This window comes from Piliocolobus tephrosceles, chromosome 4 (assembly GCF_002776525.5).
Source record: "Piliocolobus tephrosceles isolate RC106 chromosome 4, ASM277652v3, whole genome shotgun sequence".
NCBI classification, from domain to species: Eukaryota; Metazoa; Chordata; class Mammalia; order Primates; family Cercopithecidae; genus Piliocolobus; species Piliocolobus tephrosceles.
In genome coordinates this window covers 75,166,537-75,190,842 of record NC_045437.1, presented here as the reverse complement: position 1 = coordinate 75,190,842, position 24,306 = coordinate 75,166,537, and the positions used below count along the sequence as shown (strand labels likewise).

At 37.2% G+C, this 24,306-nt stretch overlaps 1 protein-coding gene across 2 annotated transcripts in view; it reads right to left on the bottom strand.

Moving 5' to 3' along the window:
- SCAMP1 (secretory carrier membrane protein 1) overlaps window positions 1–24,306 on the bottom strand; it is a 116,078-nt gene that overhangs the window by 4,835 nt on the left and 86,937 nt on the right. For both annotated transcript variants that reach the window (XM_023214925.2, XM_023214926.2), the window contains 2 exons: window positions 19,173–19,274; window positions 15,886–16,003 (listed from right to left, as the gene is read on the bottom strand). In XM_023214925.2, coding sequence (XP_023070693.1) covers window positions 15,886–16,003; window positions 19,173–19,274 — 220 coding nt within the window. The remainder of the gene's footprint in view (window positions 1–15,885; window positions 16,004–19,172; window positions 19,275–24,306) is intronic.

Genomic DNA, 24,306 nt, shown 5'->3' with positions numbered 1-24,306 from the left:
AAACATTTTTCTTAAAACAGGTTTTCCTTTTCTTTTCCAACCTGAAGAGATAATTATGCTAATTCAAACCAAAAATAAAGAACTTCTTAGCTAACTGCAAAAAGTTGTATTTTCCTCTGCACCCAATTAGTCAAGTGAAATTATTACAGTATTACAATGAAATGGTATAAACATAGTAACAAGAAACAATATATTAATTTATTACCCCAAACTATTCAGAGAGAACATTACCTTATCTATATCCATTTTAGCTATATATACACCACAGGCCCTGTTATAATCAAATGAGATCATTTTATCATTTAATGTACCAAGCACTACTTACGTCCTTCAACATATTGCTGCTATGCACTCTGTATATAATTTAACATTTTGTGTATGGTCAAGTCCTAAAGAATGCACAAAGAAACACTTCTGGGAATTGTTTCTCCATACTGATTCATCACTCAAATCTTCGGATTTATTTTCAGGAGTAGGGTTCAAAAATTGTCTATCAATATATGCTTTAAAAGCTGCATAATTAAACTATGAGTCCATCAATACATAACAGCCACTTATTTTAACACAAATTTGAAGAAGGAAATAACAAACCAACATTTATTAATTATATGCCCACAAACTTCATACAGTGGGGAGAGAAAGATACTGGTAATTACACTGCACTGACTGGATCTAAATTAAAAGCTTGACTGAAATGCAATCAAAGCAGGTTTAGGGAAGGGGCCAATGCATCCAAGTCAGTCTTTTTTCCACACCTGGATAGGAATTGGTTAACTGTGGAGTAAGAAAAAGGATAATGAGTCAAAGACTCTCAAAGCAAGCTTGTATTTGGGAAAGTAGTTTCAAGAAGAGAGAGAAAAGAGAGGATAGGCTGGTCTGGGGAGAAGGGCGAATGGAGAAGATAAGTTCCAAACATTTGTTCATTCGTTCCAGATGATAAGTTCTAAACATTTGTTCATTCATTCCAAGGCTACTGACAACCTACTCTAGGCCTGCCACAGCAGGCAGGCAAAGCTTTGGTTCAAAACTTGGGAGAGGAATGGGCTAAAGACATGGACTTGGAAACCAATGGCATATGTTATGGACTGAATGTTTGTGTCCCCCCCACCCCAAATTCTTATGTTAAAATCCCAACCATCAATATGATGGTATTAGCAGGCGGGCCTTTTGGGGGGTGATTTTGCCATGAAGGTGAAGTTTTCATTAATGGAATAAATGCCCTTATAAAAGAGACCCCAAGGCCCAGTGTGGTGGCACACACCTATGGTCCCAGACTTCCACTTTAATCTGGGCAATATATGTCTCTTAAAAAAAACTTTTTTTTTTTTTTTAAGAGATGCCAGAGAGCTCTCTGACAACCTTCCATCACATAAGGACACAGAAACTGTCTACGAACCAGGAAGTTGCCCCCTGCCTCCGAGACACTGAATTTATCAGTGTCTTATCTTGGACTTTCCAGCCTCGAGAACTGTGAGAAATCATTATCTGTTGTTTAAGCTACCTAATCTATGGTATTTTTGTTATAGCAGCCCAAAGGGACTAAAACAACATATAAATGATAGCTGAAACCTTGGCATTTACGAAACTGTCTATGGAGAACCCAGAGTAGAAAGAGAATAAAATCAAGTACATAACCTAATTAATGCAGAAACAGAAAACGAAATATCGCATCTTCTCACTTATAAGTGGGAGCTAAACACTGGGTACACATGGCCATAAAGATGGCAATGATAGACACTGGGGATATAAACATAGCGGAGGGTGGGAGGGTGAGAAGAGCTGAAAAACTACCAATTGGGTACTATGCTCACTACCTGGATGACAGGCTCAACTGTCCCCCAAACCCCAGCATCATATAATATACCCTTATCACAAACCTGCACATGTATCCCCTGAATCTGAAATAAAAATTGAAATTGTTTTAAAAAGACACTATTTAAGAAGCATCCACAAGAAGAAGGAATGACTGGGAGAGGAATGGGAAGAACCAGATACAGATACTTCTCACTGATGCCAAGAGAAGAGAGCACGTTAACACATGAAAAGCTATCAGAAAAGCTATCAAGAAAGCATGTTAATGCATGAAAATCTATCAGGGTACAAGATAAAAATAACCCAGACAGCCCTGAGTGCTTCTGCTATAGTGGTAAAAGCAAACACCACATTACTACTGATCAAAGTGAAAAATGGTCAAGAATAAAAACAGAGCACTGACAAATACATATACTGGTAAATCCGAAGATTCCTTTTTCTTAGTACCTTAGCACTATCATAAGTATAAAAGTAATTCTTTTTATTCCCTTTTAAAACCAAGTGTTCTATGGAAAATTAAAGATACAGATAAATCACTACTCCTATGTTCTAGACACTTACCTCACAGTGAGTACAAATGATTGGATCCTAGAAAATGTGTATTATAGAAACCTTATCAACCTTCTTTACTTACTAGGCCCAATCAGAGCAATGCAATTACAGATTCACTTGTCTGTCTCTTCCCCCCTTCCCCCAACTTTGTGAGCATATAAAAAATAAATGTTAATTCTTATTTGCTTTATTATTTCCTTTTTCAAACTTGCACTGAATTGAGTGGCTGATACTATGTGTTCACGGCCTTCACAGTTTACTAAAATGTAATTCACAGTCCCACAGAACACAGAAGCAAAATAAAGGTAGGAATAGCCACATTTCTCAATAGTTTGAATCTATACAGACCCAGAGAGCCACCTAGAGGGAAAAGACCACATATATATATACAGTGCACAATGCTCAAATGCTGGATCAAATCCATTATATCCATGTGAAAAGGGTGGATTCTTGATTTCAGGGCCCTGTGAAAGATAGGCTAATCATCAGGATATTTAAAAGCTTATTACTTCCCTCCAGGGTTTCAGATGCTATCTACTGATAATTCACACTGTTGATATCAGGGAGAAGATTTTGACACCAAGTACTATAATTTTTTTAAAAAATTACACAGCTTGGGAGTGGGGGGCAAGGGGAGGGATAGCATTAGGAGACATACCTAATGCAGATGATGGGTTGATGGGTGCAGCAAACCACCATGGCACATGTATACCCATGTAACAAACCTGCATGTTCTGCACATGTATCCCAGAACTTAAAGTATCAAAAAAAAAAAAAAAGATTTCAATTTTGATAAAATCCAATTTATCTTAAAAAAAAAAAAAAAATGTACCAGTTGATGGTTTGCTTAAATGGAGCACAATTATCACCCAGTTGCACAGCCTTTTTATCTGTACTGTCACTTTAGGAAATCTCACTGTGTATGTGACCTGAATGCATATTACCTAGCGGAAAATTCCATAAATGCAGAATAGTCTAGAGAATTAAAAAAAAATTAAGCAACTTAAATACTATCTTTTCTACTTATGGGAACTGCATTACTCCTAAAATAATATTTAGTTCTAGGAAAATCACAGAAAAGGCACTAAATTTGGTTTCTACTAATTCCAGCTGGCTGGCCACCACTCAAAACTTCAAGTCTGCTTCCCATAAAACAAGAATATTTGTTACCCTATGTGCTCCTCAGAGTTTTCCCAAAGATCAAATCGGAATCTATATAAATGAGTTACACTAACATAAATTAATTTTTAAGTATCTGCAGAAGTGTCACAGCCAAAATGTAGATGTGATTTCATCAAGGAGTCCTGCCTCCTTAATGCAGCTTCAGAGACAGTACATGCTGTGGTGGTGTATGACACAGAAAAACTATATCATATGGGAAGTAAAGAATAATGGCACTTTATTTAAATAATCCAAACATATGTCTTCATTAAAACATACAGAATACCATTTCAAGAAACTGTGCTTTTATTAAGATCCCTGTCAGGCCAAAATTATTTCAACTTTTATAAAAGCTGGGAAAATAAAAACAAATGAATTTTTTAAATATATATTTTTTAAATTCTTGTTTTGAGTTTGTAAAAAAGTATGGCCCTCTAAGCCTAACATTTTCAGTTTGAAATTTCTGGAAACCCTCTACTAACCCTCCTGCCCACAGATGGGGCAGATATCCCTTCTGTAAACCCTCGAATTGCCGCTCTAGTTTCACCATGTTGAAATCACGCACCCTTTAAGCACTCTCTCAAATAATGCTCTGTCCGCTCTTTTGTGCCTGAACTAGCCATGGCTTTCCCTATTGAGAGTACCTCCAATCCTTTGTACATCTGGGGAGGCACGTTATGTACTTCTTTTTTTATAGGGTTTATGTCCATGTCGTATTATATCCCACCTGCTTTTACTTGCCTAAGGGCAACAACTAATTCTACTCATTGTTACACCCCCTAAAAGACACAGCTTAGTAATCTGCAGTAGAAGCCACTGAATAATTATTTGTCTACCTGCTGGGGATTAAGTGTTCCAAAATTGTCCTCATTAATAATAGTTTTTACCAAATAAGTGCAATATGGCTTAAGGAGACTATACCTGTGTTACAAAGTAAAATGCTTAGTTTGCAGTCACCTCAGAGGTTAAATGTTTTAAAAGTAGACATACTACTTCACACCTGCTAGGATGGCTGGAATGAGAAAAATGGAAAATCACAAGTGTTGGCAAGGATGTAGAGAAAGTGCTTGTGGGAATGTAAAATGATACAGTCCTTGCAGAAAAGAGTTTGGAGGTGCCTCAAAAAGCTAAACATAGAATTACTATAAGACTACATAGGAATTCCACACCTAGGTATATATGTACATAAGAGAGGTGAAAACAAAGACTCAAACAGACACCTGTATACCAATGTTCACAGCAGCACTATTCACAATAGCCAAAAGGTGGGAAAATCTCAAGTGCCCATCAACAGATAAACACAATGTGGTATAAAGATACAATGGAATACTATTCAGTCTTAAAAAGGAATGCATTTCTGATACATGCTGCAACATGGATGAACCTTGAAAACATTATGGTAATGAAATAAGCCAGGTACAGAAGGAAAATATTGTGTAACTCCATTTATATGAAATATCTACAACAGGCAATTCATAGCAAATCAGAGGCTGCCAGAGGCTGAGAATAGGGAGGAATAAAATTATTGCTTAATGACTAGAGTTTCTGTTTGGGGTGATACAAAGTTCTGGAAATAGACGTTAGTGATGGTTGTGCAACACTGTGACTGTAATTGATGCCACTGAATTGTACACCTAAATATAATTAAAATGACAAAGTTTATGTTATACATATTTTGCCACAATTAAAACAAATACAATACACCAAAAGCCATTAAATTGTATACTTTAGGTTTTTTTTTTTTTTTTCAATTATTTTGTATTTTTTAGAGATAAGGTCTCACTCGGTTGCCCAAGCTGGAGTGTAGTGGTATGCAATCACAGCTCACTGCAGCCTCAGACTCCTGGGTTCAAGTGATCCTCCCACCTCAGTCTCTCCAACAGCTAGGACAACAAACTGACACCACTATGTCTGGATTTTTTGTTTTTTTAATGTCTTGTAAGGGGTTGGAGGGTGGTCTCATTATGTTGCCCAGGCTGATCTCAAACTCCTCGGCCTCCCAAAGCTTCCCAAAGTGCTAGAATTACAGGCGTGAACCACCATGCATGGTCTAAACTGTATATTTTAAATGGGTGAATTGTATGCTAATTATATTTCAATAAAGCTGATAAAAAAATGCATATAAAGATGACTTAGATGAAAGTGCCGTATTTACAGCATTATAAATACTCACCAATCTACCAAATCTACCAAATTTGAAGATGCCTAAGATGATAATAATTTAGTTACAGTAACCTAGATTTGGGATCTACTAAGTAGCTAGCTTAGTTCTTATTGAAAAAGGTAACACAATAAAAATTGGGGGTAAAGTTTTTTTTTAGGTGAATAAACTAAGAGTATCAACCGAGGACAGGATATAAACAATCTGCTCAAGAGTGCCATTTTTTTCTAGGAATTCAAAAGTACTACTCTATCTGTGTCCCTTAGAAGAAGGTGACAAGTAAATGGATGAGCATTTTAACAGACGATGTGAACCATCCAGAATTGATTCCTAGTCAGCAAAGACGACAGTGCTGAATGGTTCTGACAGAGAAGTAGCATGCCTATCTGTGACTACAGAAAAACAGCACAGTGGAATTACCAGCTTTCTATCCTAGGTCATAAATAAAGTTACAAAGTGGGAGAGACAAGGGGGAGAGGTGAACGATAGCAATGCTTTCAAAGAAAGTACAGATGATGATCCTTGAACGGGGCAGGTCCACTTATAATATGTGATTTTTTTTCCCAACCAAACTCAGATAGAAAATACAGTATTCACGGGAGGTAAAACCCGAGTACACAGAAGCCTTTTTATATACATGGGTTCCGCAGGGTCGACTCCAAGACTTAAGTATGCATAGATTTGGTATATGGATGGGTGAGTTCTGAAACCAATCCCCTGCATGCAGAGGGATAACTCTAAGAGTCACTTTTCACCTAAGAAAACTATCACTTTATATATAATAGGATATCTTCACAAAGCATTTACCATAAAACACCAACTAGTGAGACTTAATCACAGCGTTCTGTATCACAGACCCAATTCAACGCTCCCACAAAAATGAGTATCTGCAGAATAGATATTGTACTAAATAAACAAAATTTGAAACACTTCAGAAAACTTGTCTTTTAAAGAGGTAAAATAACTTTTTTCTAAAATTCTTTCAAAATCCAAAAAATTCACTATTAAAAACTATTTAATGTGAACATGACAGTCTATGAACAAATTTCATGGAAGTGATAATCATGCAAAACCAGGTCCCAAAAGGAATACAAATGATATATTATCTATTAATTACTTCCATATTAACTTATTCTAGCTCTTATACCAATTAACAGAAGGAAAAAATTTTGGATTCCCCTGATCCATAGTCTTCTGTGATGCATTCATTTACTGTTATTTGACACATTTATAACATCTCCCGCTTAGCCCAAAACCATTACTCAATTCTTTCTAATAGTTCTAATAGAAAAAGGACCTTCTGAAAAAACACCATTTGGAAATAATCTGAGAGAAAACAAGAAATCCATTTGTGAAACGTCAGGACTAAACTAGACTCTTCTCTATGTAGATGTACAGGAGACACATATTCTTTCAATATTTGAAATGTGGAGTATAAAACGACACTGTGGGGGAAACCAACAGCACAATCTCATACTGGGCACTGCAGCACCAATGATGACCTACTTCAGTTATGCGAGACAAGAGAAAGCCAACGAAATTACCAAAATCCTATTCATTTCAATTAGGATAAATATATAGGACAGAGCACATTTACCTTAAGAGAAGAACAGCTTAATAAAACCCAACAATTCTATAGTCAAAACTGTGCATAGAGTACAGTTACAGGGCATTAACTGTTCTTGAAAAGCCTGACCCCTAGTGGTTATAAATACTGCTACATACCTGCAAAGGATTTTTTGTCATTAAACTGCCAGTTTTGATCAGGTGTGAAACAGAAAATTAAAAAAGAAAAATCAGGTTTTTAAAATTGGATCTTAATTTCTATTACAGCAAGAGAAATGCCTGCTATTAAAATATGAAAGCTGGTGCAAATTATATTTTAGCTTACAGTATCCCTATTGTACTTCATAAAATCATACAGAAAATCATCTCATCTAAACTCCTTACTTCACAGATAAAGAACCTGAGACTCAGAGAAGTTTAGGAACTTGTGAACACATAGAAAGAGAAGTTCTGGTAACTTTTTTATGAGGTAAAAAACAACAACAATAACAACAACAAAATATCAGAGTATGCTGCATGATATCCATATCAATGCTTTTATTTTATTTGAGAAAGTCGTATTTCTTTTCAATGCCTGGCATCTGAGCACTGTTCTATAACTTTTCCTATGTGTGGTGGATCCTGAAAAACTGTATACCTGGAAAATGGAAAGGAAAAAAACTGCTGGTCAAAGAATTCAGAGCATGCACAGGGTAGTCCATTATGGAACAGCTACAGAATAAACACTTCCTCCACACCCTGGCTCTAGTGATCATCTGTGCCACACATTCCCCAACCACGGCCAGTGCTGGTTAAAGTTCCCTTCATACTCCACCCACAGCAGAGTCTTAATTGTTGTGAGTATTCTCCTCAAGGCCCTCTTCTGACTCCACACACTTTCTAGGCTTCACTCACTTCAACAAGTCAATACTTTCCAGTCTAGAAATCCAGCCTAAAGCTCTTCCCTTGCTCCTGACTTGTATATACAAAAGCCTACTCAATATTTATATTTTAATGCACCACCAGTTAATTTAAACTCCCCAAACTCAACATCAATGTGGAAAACATTTTGATCCCCAAACCATTTTTCTTGTACTCTCTTCCTGAACGGTCCATCATCTAAAAACCTGGGTGTCATCCTTGAGTCTCACCTTGTCCCCTACTTCCAGGCCCAAGTTGGATTAATCGTTACCTGCTCATTTTCTCTTTACTACATTTTCTTCACATTTCCTTAGTTCAGGCCACCATCATTACTAATCAGCTTCCTAGCCTGTCTCCTAAGTGTTTCCAAGTACCACTGCTCGGCCCCACAAATCCCAAATGTATTTCGGAATAATGCTTCTAATATTCAAATCTAATCAATTCAATTACTCTTCTCCTTAAAACTCTTCTATGGCTCACTACCACTTTTTGGAGAAGATTTAAACTTCTTAACAAGACACTGTAGGATATAAGTATGCTTATGTGTTCAATTTCATCTTCCAATACCAACACCATACAATTCTCCTAGCCCCAGCTCACACACCATGTTTTATCTCCCATCCATTCTGAGCTACATTTAATTCCCTGAATTTGCCATGTTATTTCCTACAACTAGATGTGAACGTGGTATCCCCACTCTCTGGTACCTCCTTATCCCTCTTATCCTCTTCCCTGTCCCTTATTCTTTTGCTCAGATAACTATAATGATGAGCAGCCATCATTATATCTCAGCTGAAGCAATACTTTAAAAGGCCTCCAAAACTTGATTAGGTGTCCCTCTGCTCCCTATACTTACCTCTATCATGGCCATTAAATCGCTGAATTGGGAGGCCCACCAATTTATTTCTCTTCCTCACCAACAGGTGATCGCTCTCAGCTCATGCACAGGTCAGTGCCGGGCACATAATATATGCTCAATAACAGCTGTTTAACAAATGAGTGAAAACTGCCACACACCACAAAACCCTCTACTATACTCTAAATGTATTATATTTCCAGTTCTATAAAACACCCTCAATGATCCATGTGAAATAATAAAGGAGTTCTCCAACACTGACTGTAATGGTCAGTGTTATGTGTTAATTTGGCTAGGCCATAGTCTCCACTTATTCAATCAAACACTAACCTAGGTGTTGTTGTGAAGGTGTTTTGTAGATGTAATAGGCGTCTACCATCAGTTGACTTTAAGAAGTGTTCTAAATTATCTGGGTATGCCCCATCCAATCTGTTGAAGGGCCTTAAGAACAGAACTGGAGTTCCTCTGAGGAAGAAGAAATCCCACTTGTGGACTAGAGTTTCAGCTTCTGCCTGAGAGTTCCGGCCTGCCCTCTTGATATCAGACTGACCTCACCAGCCAATTCCCTGCAATTAACCTCTTCATTCTTTCTGTTTCTGATAGCATGCTGACTTGACAAAGGCATTTACTAAACAAAAGTAGACACTAAACCAGACCCTGAATATAAAATGATAAAGAGGTCAAGATTAGAAAGGAAAACTATTAACTGAGAAGGCCCTGTTCTATGCAGTTTACCCTCACACCAACCCTATAAAAGGAGTTACTCTTCCCATTCCTTCTTTTATTCAACAAATATCTGAGTGCATATCACATGCTAATCACTGCATGTCACTGTTCCAGATGTGAGGAATACAACCTGAGAGCATACAGAACAGGTCTCCACTCTCACGCAGCTTGGAGTACAGTTCAGGACACTAAACCTGAGTGGTTACAGAAGCCTGTCTCAGGTCACACAGCTGTAAGTGAAGTTGCCAAAATTTCAACTGAGTTGTATGGTTCCAAAGCAAAACTCTTGCTCTTCTCATCTAATTCCAATGCTAAAGACTTGTTCACACTGGGGGTGCTTAACAGGTGGGTACTCAGAATACATGCACCATAAGGCATATAAACTGGCTTCTGCCTAGGTCCCACAGTGAGCAATATAGACAGTTAAATTTCCCCAAGAAAACAGAGAATGACATGGTCCCTAAGATACAAGGCAACAAAAAACATTCTGGGAGACACAGCAAGATCAGAGCTGGGTCTTGAAAGAACACTAATAGGTCTTCAACTAGCCGAGAAGACGAATTAATGCATGGGTTTAAAAACATCATATAAACAAAATCTGGAACAAAGGAATGTACATGATGTATCTGAAGAAACTGAGCAGTACAGTTTGACTAGGAAAAAAAGTGTTAATCACGGAGCTGTGAGATGTCACCACTAGCCCTTCTTCCCACCACCACTATAATGCCAACCTAGGATTCCTTGAGAGGACAAAATGGCATAATACTGGTACAGTGTTCTGCGTAGGGCCCAAAGTATCGCTGAGCACAATAAAAATGATTTCATCATTAGGTTATTAAGGCCTATTTGCTGGCTAAATTTATGGCATGTAGTGTGTTTTTACAACCTTAGCGATGCTGGTGTTTCTGAATGTAGCCCTTCTTCGCACTGCCACCAAAATCCCATTCCCAATCCCAGATCCACGTCAAAAACCTGCAGAGTGCCGATTTTTTGGGGGTTTTTTAAAGTGAATATGGTAATTATATATTAAATGGACTGCGAGAAGGATGAGGGAATGTAAGTAACCTGTAAAAACAAATTTCTGGATTAGCTGAGGTTGGAAATGGAAAAGAAGAGAAAGATGGAAAAGATACTAAAAAGGGATCTAAGAAAGTGAATTAAAAAGTAATGGAAGCAGCTGGGCATCGTGGCTCATGCCTATAATCCCAGTAGGTGGATCATGAGGTCAGGAGATCAAGACCATCCTGGCCAACATGGTGAAACCCTGTCTCAACTAAAAATACAAAAATTAGCTGGGCATGGTGGCGCATGTCTATAATTCCAGCTACTCAGGAGGCTGAGGCAGGAGAATTGCTTGAACCAGGGAGCTGGAGGTTGCAGTGAGCAGAGATCGTGCCACTGCACTTCAGCCTGGTGACAGAGCAAGACTCCATCTCAAAAAAAAAAAAAAAAAAAAAGCTGAGTGTGGTGGTGCATGCCTGTAATCCCAGCTACTTGGGAGGCTGAGTCAGGAGAATCGCTTGAACCTGGGAGGCAGAGGCTGCAGTGAGCCGAGATCACGCCATTGCACTCCAGCCTGGCGAAAGAGCAAGATTCTGCCTCAAAAAAAAAAAAAAAAAAGGTAATGAAAGCACTGAGAGAAGCAATCACAGCACTGACAAAAATGTTCAATGGAATTACATAAAGTGCTTATTGCCATCTCATTCATAGTAGGTATTCAATAAGTGTTTCTTCAAAAAAAAAAAAAAGCCTCAGTAAGATAAAATCTGTATACTATGCAATTTACCCTTTAAAGTATACGATTCAATGATTTTTAGTATAGTCATAGAGTTGTGACTATAACATCTACACAACCTAATTTTAGAATACTTTCATTACCCCCACTCCCCACCCCACCCATAAGCCACAGTCAAGCTGTAATACATTTTCTGTCTCTATATATTTGCCCATTTTAGACATTTCATAATAACTGAATCTATACAATATATGGTCTTAATAAACGCTTCTTGAATATTAATCAGAACATTCAAAAGGAACATCTAGCACTAAGAAACTGAAGAGTTTATGATACATTATTGTGAAAAGATGACATCAACTGGAGATGAAAATGACAAACTGAAGATGCAACTAAAGGTTTATGCAAAGCATTATCTTTTCCAATTCCAAGATTCTAGGTCACCTAGGTAGAGAAGAAACTGAAAAACATAAGGGAAGATGAAATTCCCAAAGAAAATGACTGCACAGCACAAAGAGCCAATTACATTTAAGACCTTATTATGAACTGGATAAAGACATGGATGAGAAAGAAGAGCCAGAGAGGCAGGAGAATTAGAACATCATTGCAAAGTCTTAGCAGAGGAGCCACCTGTGGTATAGAAAGCTACAGAGGTTAAGGAGGAGGAAAACTGGAAAAGGGATTTAGTAACATTAGAAAGCTGAGTGTCAATGGTATGTGTGTTTGGTGCAGAAGAGAAGTTAAAAATTTCAAATAGAGAAAATATGGAAGAACAGACACAGTTTAACCTTCATAGGGTTTTGAGAAGGATAAAAGGCAAATATCTGAGTAAAGTACTGAAAGAGTACAAAGTGGTTTTAAATATAAGGTAAAATTATTTCTATGCATTTCTCATACATATCCTCAAGAAATAAAATAGTAAAAAAATTATAAGTACTTATTTTCTTTCAAGTGAGAACTATCAAAAAGTCTTTATCATTTAAAACATAGGTGTTATTCCCAAGGTCTCAATATCATGTTTGAATATGTATAAAATATATCAAAATTATATATATGTAAGACAAAACAAAACTTTAAATAAACAAATAAAAACACTAATTTACCTTCCTCCATGTAATGATTTTTTTTTTTTAAGGATATGAAAACAGACTTGGGAATTCTCCAGGAAGAAGTGTAGCTAAAACAACTGGGCAGTTAACAAATCCTAACGATTCCTCCAAATGACTCCTAAACCTGATAAATAACTTGAGTAAAGTTTCAAGATATAGGCCGGGTGCGGTGGCTCACGCCTGTACTCCCAAACTTTGGGAAGCCAACGCAAGTGAATCACTTCAGGTCAGGAGTTAGAGACCAGACTGGCCAACATGGCAAAATCATCTCTACAACAAATACAAAAAAATTAGCCGGGTGCCACACCTGTAATTCCAGCTACTCAGGAGGCTAAAACGTGAGAATCGCTTGAACCCAGGAGGCAGAGGCTGCAGTGAGCCAACGTCACACCACTACACTCCAGCCTGGGCAACAGAGTGAGATTCTGTCTCAAAAAACCAACAAAAAGTTTCAAGATACAAAATCAGTAGCATCACAAAAGTACATACAAAAATCAGTAGCATTTCTAAACACCAACAACATTCAAGCTGGGAACCAAATCAAGAACTCAATCCCATTTACAATAGACAAACACACACACCCCTACACACATCTAGAATACATTTAACTAAGGAAGTGAAAGAAATCCCTAAGAACTGCAAAGCACTGATGAAAGAAATCATACATGACACAAAGAAATGTAAAAGCATCCACATTCATGGATTAGAAGAATCAATATTGTTACAATGACCATACTGCCCAAAGCAATATATAGATTCAATACAATTCCTATCAAATTACCAACATCATTTTTCACAGAAGTAGAAAATACAATTCTAAAAGTCATATGGAACCAAAAAGAGCCCGAATAGCTAAAGCAATCCTAAGCAAAAAGAACAAAGCCAGATCATATTGCCTGACTTCAAACTATAGTGCACAGTGGCTCACACCTGTAATCCTAGAACTTTGGGAGGCCGAGGCGGGCAAATCACTTCAGGCCAGGAGTTAGAGACCAACCTGGCCAACATGGTGAAATCCCATCTCTACTAAAAATACAAACTTAGCCAGGCGTGGTGGCTCACGCTTGTAGTCCCAACTACATGGCTGCCTGAGGCATGAGAATCACTTGAACCTGGGGAGGTGGAGGGTGCAGTGAGCCCAGATTGTGCCACTGCACTCCAGCCTGGGCATCAGAGCAAGATTCTGTCTCAAAAAAAGAAAAGGGCTATGGTAACCAAACAGCATGGTAACCAGTACAAAAGCAGACAGACCAATGGAACAGAGAACCCAGAATAATGCCACACACCTACAACTAACTGATCTTTAACAAAGCTAACAATAATGAACAATGGGGAAAGGTCACCCTATTCAATAAATGGTGCTGGATAAACTGGCTAGCCACATGCAGAAGAATAAAATTGACCCCTACTTCTCACCGTATACAAAAATTAACTCAAGATGGATTGAAGACCTAAATGTAAAACCTCAAACTACAAAAATCCTAGAAAATCTAGGAAATACTCTTCTAGACATTGGCCTAGACAAAGAATTTACTACTAAGACCTCAATAGCAAATGGAACACAAACAAAAATTGACAAATGGGACTTAAAGAGCTTCTGCACAGCAAAAGAAACACTAAACAGGCTGGGCACGGTGGCTCACGCCTGTAATCCCAGTACTTTGTGAGGGCTGATCATGTGAGGTCTGGAGTTTGAGGCCAAGCTGGCCAACATGGTCAAACTCCATCTCTACTAAAAATACAAAAATCAGCTGAGCATGCTAGTTCATGCCTGTAATCCCAGCTACTCAAGAGGCTGAGACAGGAAAACTGTGTGAACCCGGGAGGTGGAGATTGCAATGAGCTGAGATTGTGCCACTGCACTCCAGCCTGGGCAATAGAGTGAGACTCTCTTTCACGAAAGAAAGACAGGAAGACAGAGAGACAGAGGAAAGACAGAAAGAAAGAGCGAGAATAAACAGAGTAAACAGACAATCTAAAGAATGGGAGAAAATATGTGCAAACCATGCATCTGACAAAGGACTAACAACCAGAATTTATAAAGGACTTAAATCAACAAGAAAAAAAACAACCCCATCAAAAAGTAGGCAAAGGACATCAACAGACACGTCTTGAATGAAGACATACAAACAGCCAACAAACATGAGAAAACTCAACATCACCAATTAGAGAAATGCAAATCAAAACCACAATAATTACCATTTCACACCAGTCAAAATGGCTATTATTAAAAAGTCAAAAAATAGCAGATGTTGGCAAGGATGTAGAGAAAATGGAATGCTTATATACCATTGATGGGAATGTACGTTTCTTCAACTTCTATGGAAAACAGTATGGAGATTTCTCAAAGAAGTCAAAATAGAACTTCCATTCAATCCAGCAATCCCCCTACTGGGTATCTAACCAAAGGAAAAGAAATCCTTTTATCAAAAAGACACCTGCACTCATATGCTTATTGTAGCACTATTCACAATAGCAAAGTCACAGAATCAACCTAAGTGTCCATCAATAGTAGACTGAATAAAGAAAATGTGATACACATACACCATGAAAAGCTATACCACATAAAAAAATGAAATTACGTCCTTCATAGCAACATAGATGCCGCTGGAGGCCATTATCCTAAGTGAATTAACACACAAACAGAAAATCAAACACTGCATGTTCTCACTCAGAAGTGGGAGCTAAACAAAGGGTTCACACAGACATAGAGATGGATACAACAGACACTGGGGACTCCAAAAGGGAGGGAGGGAGAAGAGCAAAGCTTGAAAAACTATCAGGTACTATCTTCACTATTTGGGTGATGGGTTCAATAGAAGCCCAAACCCCAGCATTATGCAACATAACCATGTAACAAACTTGCACGTTTCCTCTGAATTTATAATAAAACATTTTTAAAAACCAAAAAAACAAAACCTAAGAGGTATATATGAATAAAAAGGACATACCACATAACAGTTTTGCTTCTATTCATTAATCAGGCTAATATGCTTCATATTAAAAAAAGAAATTTAGCATATATTAAAAAATCCAAATTTTAAAAATGAGGCTGACTCTTGAACTCATGAAAGCTTTCAGTTAAAATGATTTTAAAATATTCCCTTTTTACTGAAGTTTAAAATGTGATGCAATTTTCTAAAATGTACATATGCATAACTTTTAATTGTAAAAAGTAATCCTCAGAAAGCAAGCTTGTACAGTAACGATAAAATGGCTTCAGGTTACACCAAATTACAGCAAAATGGGAAAATGAAAACTTTACATCAGGTTCACTATAAAAATTTAGACATAAAATTTCACTTACTTTTTTGAACATAACTAGTGAGATGACTGCTGACGCTGTGAAAAGTGCTGCTATGATTATCATCATGATTCCAACAGGAATATTTTGGTTGAGACCAGTAAGGGATGAAATCCAACCACTACAAAGTAATAAAAAGTGTAATTAGGCAAAAGTTAATGTAAACTTTTTTAAAATAGCATAATATCTAACACATATTCAACACTTACCAGTCAAGCAATGTTCAAGTTCTTTACGTGTATTAGCGCATTTAATTCTCACAACCCACCCAATAGGATAGATGCTGTTTTAAATTCCTAATTTTACAAATGAGGAACTGAGATATTCAAGTAACTTGCCCGAGGTCACACGGCTTATATATGGCATAGTCTGAATTCGAAGGCAAACCAAACTCCAGAGGCTCAAGTGTTTAATCCCACACTGTACATTTTTTAAGCTGTACATTTTTTAAGCTTATGAGTTTTGAGTTTATTACTTTTTTTTTTTTTGAGACAAAGTCTCATTCTGTCGCCTAAGCTAGAGTGTAGTGGCATGATCTCGGCTCACTGTAACCTCCGCCTCCTGGGTTCAAGCGATTCTCCTGCCTCAGCCTCCTGAATTGCTGGGATTACAGGTGTGTGCCACCACGCCTGGCTACTTTTTGTATTTTTAGTAGAGATGGGGTTTCACCATGTTGGTCAGACTGGTCTCCAACTCCTGACCTCATGATCCACCTGACTTGGCCTCCCAAAGCACTGGGATTACAGGCGTGAGCCACCGCGCCTGGCCTACTACTACATTTTTTAAAATGTTTATTTTCAATTCTGCTGAATTACGGAAGAAGATATTTATAAACCATATATCCAACAATGGATTCACATTTAGAATATACATAACTTTCAAAGCTCAACAGAACAAAAAAATTATTAAGAAAATGGATAAAAGACATGAAGAGACATTTTACCAAGAGGACATAAAGACAACATATAAGCACATGAAAAGATGTTCAAAATCACAATGAGATATCACTACACACCTATTAGGATGGCTAAAAGAAAAAGTTATAACCACCAAATGCTGGTGAGGAAGTGGAGACGAAATTGGTCATACTTGTTGGTGGGAGTGTAAAATAGTACAGCCATTCTAGAAAACAGTTTGTTTCTTTAAAAAACTAAACATGCAACGTCCATATAACTCAATAATTACACTCTTGGCCTTTATCCCAGAGAAATGAAAATTATGTTCACACAAAAATCTATTCACAAATTTCATGGCAGCTTTATTTGTAATAGTCCAAAACTGGACACAATACTGATGTCCTTCAACTGGTGAACCGTTAAATAACCTGTGATACATCCCTGTATCATAGAACACTACTCAAAAATAAAAAGGAGGCCAGACATGGTAGCTCATGCTTGTAATCCCAGCATTTTGGATGGCTGAGGCGGGCAGATCACATGAGGCCAGGAGTTCAAGACCTAACTGGCAACATGGTGAAACCCTGTCTCTACTAAAAATAGAAAAATTAGCTGGGCTGGGTGGGAGGTGTCTGTAATCCCAGCTAGTAACTGGGAGGCTGAGGCATGAGAATCACTTGAAACGAGGAGGTGGAGGCAGTGAGCTGAGATCACCCCACTGCACTACAGCCTGGGTGACAGGGTGAGACTCTGTCTCAATCAACCAACCAATCAGAATAAACTACAGATACACATAACAACCTGGATAAATCTCCAGAAAATAACACTGAGTGAAAAAAGCCAAAGGCTATAGACTATGATACCACATCTATAACCTTCTTGAAATGACAAAACAACAGAAATGAAGAACATATTAGGGATTGCCAGGGGTTAAGGAGTGAGGGGGAATAGGGAGGTTTTGAGTGTGGCTATGAAAAAGCAACATGAGGAATCCTCTGGTGATGAAAATGTGCTGTATCTTTACTATCAACGTCAAGATCTTGGTTTTTATATTTTACTATAGTTCTGCAAGATGAGTACCATTGGGAGAAACTAGATAAAGGGTACCTGAGATCTCTGTATTATTTCTCATGATTGTACGTGAATCTACAATTACCTAAAAGTAAAAAGTTTAACCTAAAAAATCTGAATTACATGTGGGTCTATCTTAAAACAGGTCAATTCTACATGCACCCTCATTAGCAGACTCTTTTTATGCTATTTAGTCACATACATGCTGTTATGCTCAATTTTAGCATTTTCCCTATGTCTGTGCTAAAAAGCAAAAGAAATTACCTCAATTTCGCGAGAATAAAAAAAACCTTGTGCTGTTAAAGTAAGCAGTATATTTTCAATTAAACATTTAAAACATTCCTTTCCCTAAAATACCAAAAACTAGACACTATTTAAAATAATAATAAAAACTACTTTTTCTGAGAACTGATTTAAAATATTTATATAAATTCTCTGCATATATTTATGACCATTAGGAGCGCTGCAGAACTGCCAAGAATTGTCTGACTGCCAATCACTACTCCACTTCAGTAGCAGCATACTAAATTTAAGTCCTCAACACACTCTAATTAAACGCTAATTTCAATTTTGGTTTATGTACACAGTGGAACAAAGTTGCAGCACATATGCTTCTGGCATGTAAGAATACAGCTGAATGCAAGTCAGTATAAAAGAAAGAAGAGAGGAACAGATACTTTTAGAGATGTGTACTCTTCCACCCACCATTTCACTCAAGGAATGTTTGCATCAGAGTGTAAAGAGAGACCTAAATCTGCTATTATCTCCTAGCCTGGGTCCAGATAGTCGCCATTTCTGAGGGTCCCCCACTGAATGAGCCATGAGAATGATTCGATTGTTTAAAGATGTATGTATATACGTATGTGCAGTGATTCTACCTTTCAAAGACAAGTGTCCATGTATACTCATATATAAAAATATATCTGTTTGTACACCTAAAATAGGGCTTTACACATAATAGGTATCCTTTTCCTTAAAATCCCTGAAATTCTTTCCTGTCCCTTCCACATTCCTTGGTCCCTCCCTCTATCTCTCTGACCACCTCAGTCCCTTCTGCGGTCTTCCTCTTAGTGCCTCTTATATACATATATTTATTTAAACTAGATAAAATGTGCTGTTTTTGAACATAATCTTCAAAGAGACAGGTTTGTCCAAAGTTTATGCCTTATGAGATTTTTAAATTGCATTTTTAAAACAATTTTTGCTTTTATGTTTTCTAATCTCGTTTTTCTGTGTTAACTGGGTTAGGAAGCCAAAAATTGTAATATAATATTAAAGCTGAAAACTAGTAAAAAAAACAAAAAAAACAAAAAAACAACTTACCAATTGCCCCAATTATGAAATCCTGCAGCTTGGAGTACATGTACAGCAAACTGACAAATATAGACGAAGAAGAATACAAAGAATCTAAATGAACTGTCACTCCTTTTAAAAAAAGAAAGAAAGAAAAAAGGGGGTTAGAAAGAAAAAAGGGGGGAAACGTCATTTTTCTCATTATCTTTACACTCACCTGCAGAATGACATTCAAACCTTAAAAGCACAAACAAGAAAAAAAAGTGGCAACCACCTGAGGCCTCAAGTTAACAATATGGTAAAACTTGTGTGAATTCATCATACTAACACTAAATATCGTTATTCTAACCTCACTTTGTCCTTTCAATTTCCAACTGCACCACAATCCCTCTTGACAAAAAAACTTATTCATTTTCTTCTTTTATTAAACAGCATTTAGAATTATAATCAACAATGAATTGTAAATGTTTAAAATATCACTTTAATAAGTTCTGACACATTTATATACCTGATTCCCCAATCACTACGGTGAGCATATCCCCAAAGTTCCTTGAAACCCTTGGTAGCCCTACCCTACCCACTGCTTTTCTGTTACCATAGTTTGACTATTTTAGAGTTTTATATAAATGGGATCATATATTATATAGTCTTTTTTTCTTGTCTGGCTCATTTTACTCAGTACCACTATTCTGAGATCCACCCAGTTCTGTGGCAAGTATCAAAAGTTCATTCCTTTTCATTGTTGAGTAGTATTCCATTGTGTAAATATACCACAGTTTATTCATTCACTATTGGACATTTAGGTTGTTTCTAGTTTATTATTATTACAAATAAAGTTATTATTATTATTGATAATAAAGCTATTATTAATAGTCATGTACAAGTCTTCCCATGAACATATATTTCCTTCTTCTCTTAGGTAAATACCTACAAGTGGAAAGGCTGGAACATATCATAGGTATAGGTATAACTTTTTAAGAAACTGCCAAACTGTTTTACAAACAGGTTGTTCTATTTTTCTTTTTTTCTTTTTTTTGAGATGGAGTTTCACTCTTGTTGCCCAGGCTGGAGTGCAATGGCATGATCTCGGCTCACCGCAACCGCCTCCCAGGTTCAAGCGATTCTCCTGTCTCAGCCTCCCAAGTAGCTGGGATTACAGGCATGGGTCACCATGCCCAGCTAATTTTGTATTTTTAGTACAGACAGGGTTTCTCCATGTTGGTCAGGCTGGTCTCGAACTCCCAACCTCAAGTGATCTGCCCACTTCAGCCTCCCAAAGTGCTGGGATTACAGGTGTGAGCCACCACGCCCAGCCTGGTTGTTCTATTTTTCATCCCCACTGGCAGTACATGAATATTCCAGCTTCTCCACATCTCACTAACACTTGTTATGGTCTTCCTAATTCTAGCTATTCTAACAGCTGTACAGTGGCATCTTACGTGGTTTTAATTTGCATCTTCCTAATAAGTAATATTGTTGAGTATCTTTTTATGTGCTTTTTGTCATATACAGATCTTCTTTCATGAACTAATCAAAATCTTTTTCTGATGTTGTAATTAGATTGCTTTTTCCCTTATCATTGAGTTGTGACAGTTTTTAAAACTATATTCTAGAAGTACAAGTCCTCTTTCAGATACATGCTTGACAAAGGAGTTTTTCTCTCGGTCTGTTGCTTGTCTTTTCATTCTCTTAAGAGTGTCTTTTGGGAGCTGGTGTAATGGCTCACACCTGTAATCTCAGCTATTCAGGCCCTAAGAGGATTGCTTGAGGCCAGGAGTTTGACACCAGCCTGGGCAACATAGCAGACACCCATCTTCATTTAAAAAAAGGGGGTGGGGGTGGGGAGAGGAAGACGAGAAAGAGGAGGAAGAGGAGGAAGAGGAAGAAGTAGTAGTAGTATTGGAGGAGGAGGGGGAGGAGGGAAGGAGGGGGACAGGGAGAGAGGGTGGAGGGGAAGAAAGGGAGAGGGGAGGAGGAGAGGAGGGGGAGGATGGAGGGGGGGGGCGAAGGAGGGGGGGGAAGGGGGAGGAAGGGGGGGAGGGGAAGGAGGGGGGAGGAGGAAGAAGAAAGTTTCTTTAAAGAGGAGTTTTGCCTTTTTATGAACTCCAGTGTATTCACACTTGTTCTTTTATATATCTTGCTTTTACTGTTATTTCTGAGAAAGCTGCCAAGCCAAGGACGTAAAGATTTTTTTTCCTGTTTTTTCCTAATTTTCTATTTTCAGTTTTACATTCAAGTCTATGTTCTTTTTTGAGCTAATTTTTAAAAATACCATATCAAGTATGAAGTTCTTTTTTGGTTATCCAATTGTTCTAACATCATTTCTTAAAAAGACTGTCCTTTCTGCATTGCATTCCCTTTGTACCTTTCTCAGAATTACTAGTTTGTCTATGAGTGGGTTTATTTCTGGGCTCGCCATTCTCTCCCACTCTTCCATTTGTCTACCTTTTTGTCAATATTATACTATTTTGATTTTGAAGTTTCCTAGTAAGACTTCTAATTAGTAGTGTTAGTCCATCAACTTTATTGTTCTTTTTCAAAGTTGTCTTGACTATTTTAAGGTTTTTACATTTCTATAACCAGTGTACAAACACGGCAGTGAGTTAACATGAATACAGTAAAGCAGCGGTCCCCAACCTTTTTGGCACCAGGGACCTGTTTCGTGGAAAACAATTTTTCTATGTATGGTGGAGTGGGATGGTTTCAGGATGAAACTGTCTCAGATCATCAGCATTAGATTCTCATAAGGAGCCTGCAACCGAGATCCCTTGTACATGCAGTTCACCATAGGGTTTGTGCTCCTATGAGAATCTCATGCCACTGCTGATCTGACAGGAGGCAGAGACCAGGTGGTAATGCTAGCTAGCTGCTGCTCACTTCCTGCTACGTGGCCTGGTTCCTAACAGGCCACGGACCAGTACAAGCCTGCAGCCCAGGGGTTGGAGACCCCTGCTCTAGAATCAGCCATTTCCCCCAAGGTACAAAAGAGCAAATTTTACTGGTTCATTAATAATGTTTTCTATGTTAGTCAGATTTAAATTAAATGGTTCCACATCTTATAGTAATTGTATCAGCACTATATTACACCAAAGTTGGTATTAATGACCATACAGCTGAGAAAAATTATTAATGAAAAATAACCAACATCAAAATCTACAATTTAATATTTTTTATAATATCGAATAGAAATCCTATGTATGACTCATCTCTCTAGGGTCACTACACAAAACATCACTTCTAATAATCATTTTTCTTTTACTATTTTGAAACAGACACTTCTAAAGTATATTTCTATTTCCCTGTCCCTCTGGCAAAGAATGAAGAATATAACTTAATATTCTGTTTGTTTCACTTAGAGTTTTTACTTCTATTTTGTGTGCCAAGAAACCAGACTATTAAAATGTTTTACATTATAAATATATAAAATATGTGCTCTAAAAAGGGGTTGAATAATATCTACAGGCTTCACAACAGCTATGTCCACTACCTTGGTTCCAAATTCACAGACACATTTTAGAAGCTAAAACTGCCTAACTGTAATTTCTAGTTAAGAAATCTATTAGAAGATACTGAATACGTTTTAAAAATTAAGACGTCCTACTCAAAAACTATTTCTAAAACATTGCTTTCAAATACAAATGGAGCTATGTTAAAACTAGTCCACCTTCCTCTATCTGTATGTATAGTTAGTACAAACAAATGCACAGTTAGTGTACAAAACTGATCAAATGAAAACCTCAAAGTCTACTTTTGTCTAGTTTTACTTTAAATGAAGCTAAATAAAAGATATTAAACAGGTTAAATATCATTCTCAATAGATTTTATTTACTTCATTTTACCAACTTTTCTGTTTCTGAATGAGACAATAAAACTCATTTTATTGCACACTGACCATGAATATGAATGATTATTTTAAAACACTTCAAAGCTCTCTACGACATAAACTCCATATCCCAGCACTTACTTAACTACCTAGATTCTCATCTCCAAGAGAGCACAAATCTTCCCTTACCTAAGCTGTCCAAACTACTGCAAATGCAAAATCAGTCAAACTCAAAACAATCTGAAGCAATACAATCATCATGAGAATATCAAGTTCCTTTCAGATGCTTGAGGGAAGGGCAAGGAAAAGCTGAGGAGCTCTGGAAGAGACAGAAGACCCCCAGGAGGGCTGTACCTTAGCCAGAATCAGAAAAGGTCCAGGAAAAAAAAAAAAAAATCATCAGGGGAAGAAGAACTATCGGCATTCAGAACCAAAGGTGGTCTTGTGTGCAGGAACAGATTAGAAAGCAGACTGTTTAAATCAGCTTGAACGTAGCTATTTTAAACCAAACAAAGAACAGAAATATAGATTTTTTAAAAAACCACTACACATTGATTTAAGCTATGTGGCTTAAATTGTAATCGGCCTCAGTTTACGATAAAGTATTTATGGTATCATAGATATTTATTCATAATAAATCCACCTAAGTAATGTATTTCCTCATCAGAATACATAAATAAAAGTTCTCTACTACTTGTCATCCTGGCTCTTTCAGATCAAAACCTACTGGAAAACTGAACTTCAAATAAGCAAGTAGTTTTTGGTTTAATGACTTCTACAGCCAAGTTGCAGCACAATTTTAATAGAAAAGTTCTTCCCTAAAGTATGATAATAAATTTCAGAAAATAAGCTTATTTGATCTTATAAAGTTTATTTCACATGCCAAATCAATACCAGAGATATTAATTACAACTACCATTTGGCGTGACAGGAAAAGACAAAGTATTTCATTATTTCAAAGGGCTAAGATGTGGAGACACAAGTTAACTAAAGCACAGCACTAAATGTCTTTAACTCTGGCAACTCCACATGGCAGATATGAGAACACAAATTTACACACTTGGGTTTGAATCCAGACTCTCCCACTTAAAGTTGTGTGACTTTGGGCAAAGTATTAAGCCTGAGATTTTCCATTTGCCAAATGAGGTAATAGTGGAACATGCTTTTATACAAATAAAATAATGCAGGTAAAGTGCTTAGCTGGGAATGCATAGGCACATAGAAAGGAACTGATAAACATTACTTGTTGATACCTCTATTACACTCTAGTAGTACTGTATCAAAATAAACTGTTTTGCTCACAGAAGCAATATCCTACTCTCAGAAGTGGCATTAGGCTGT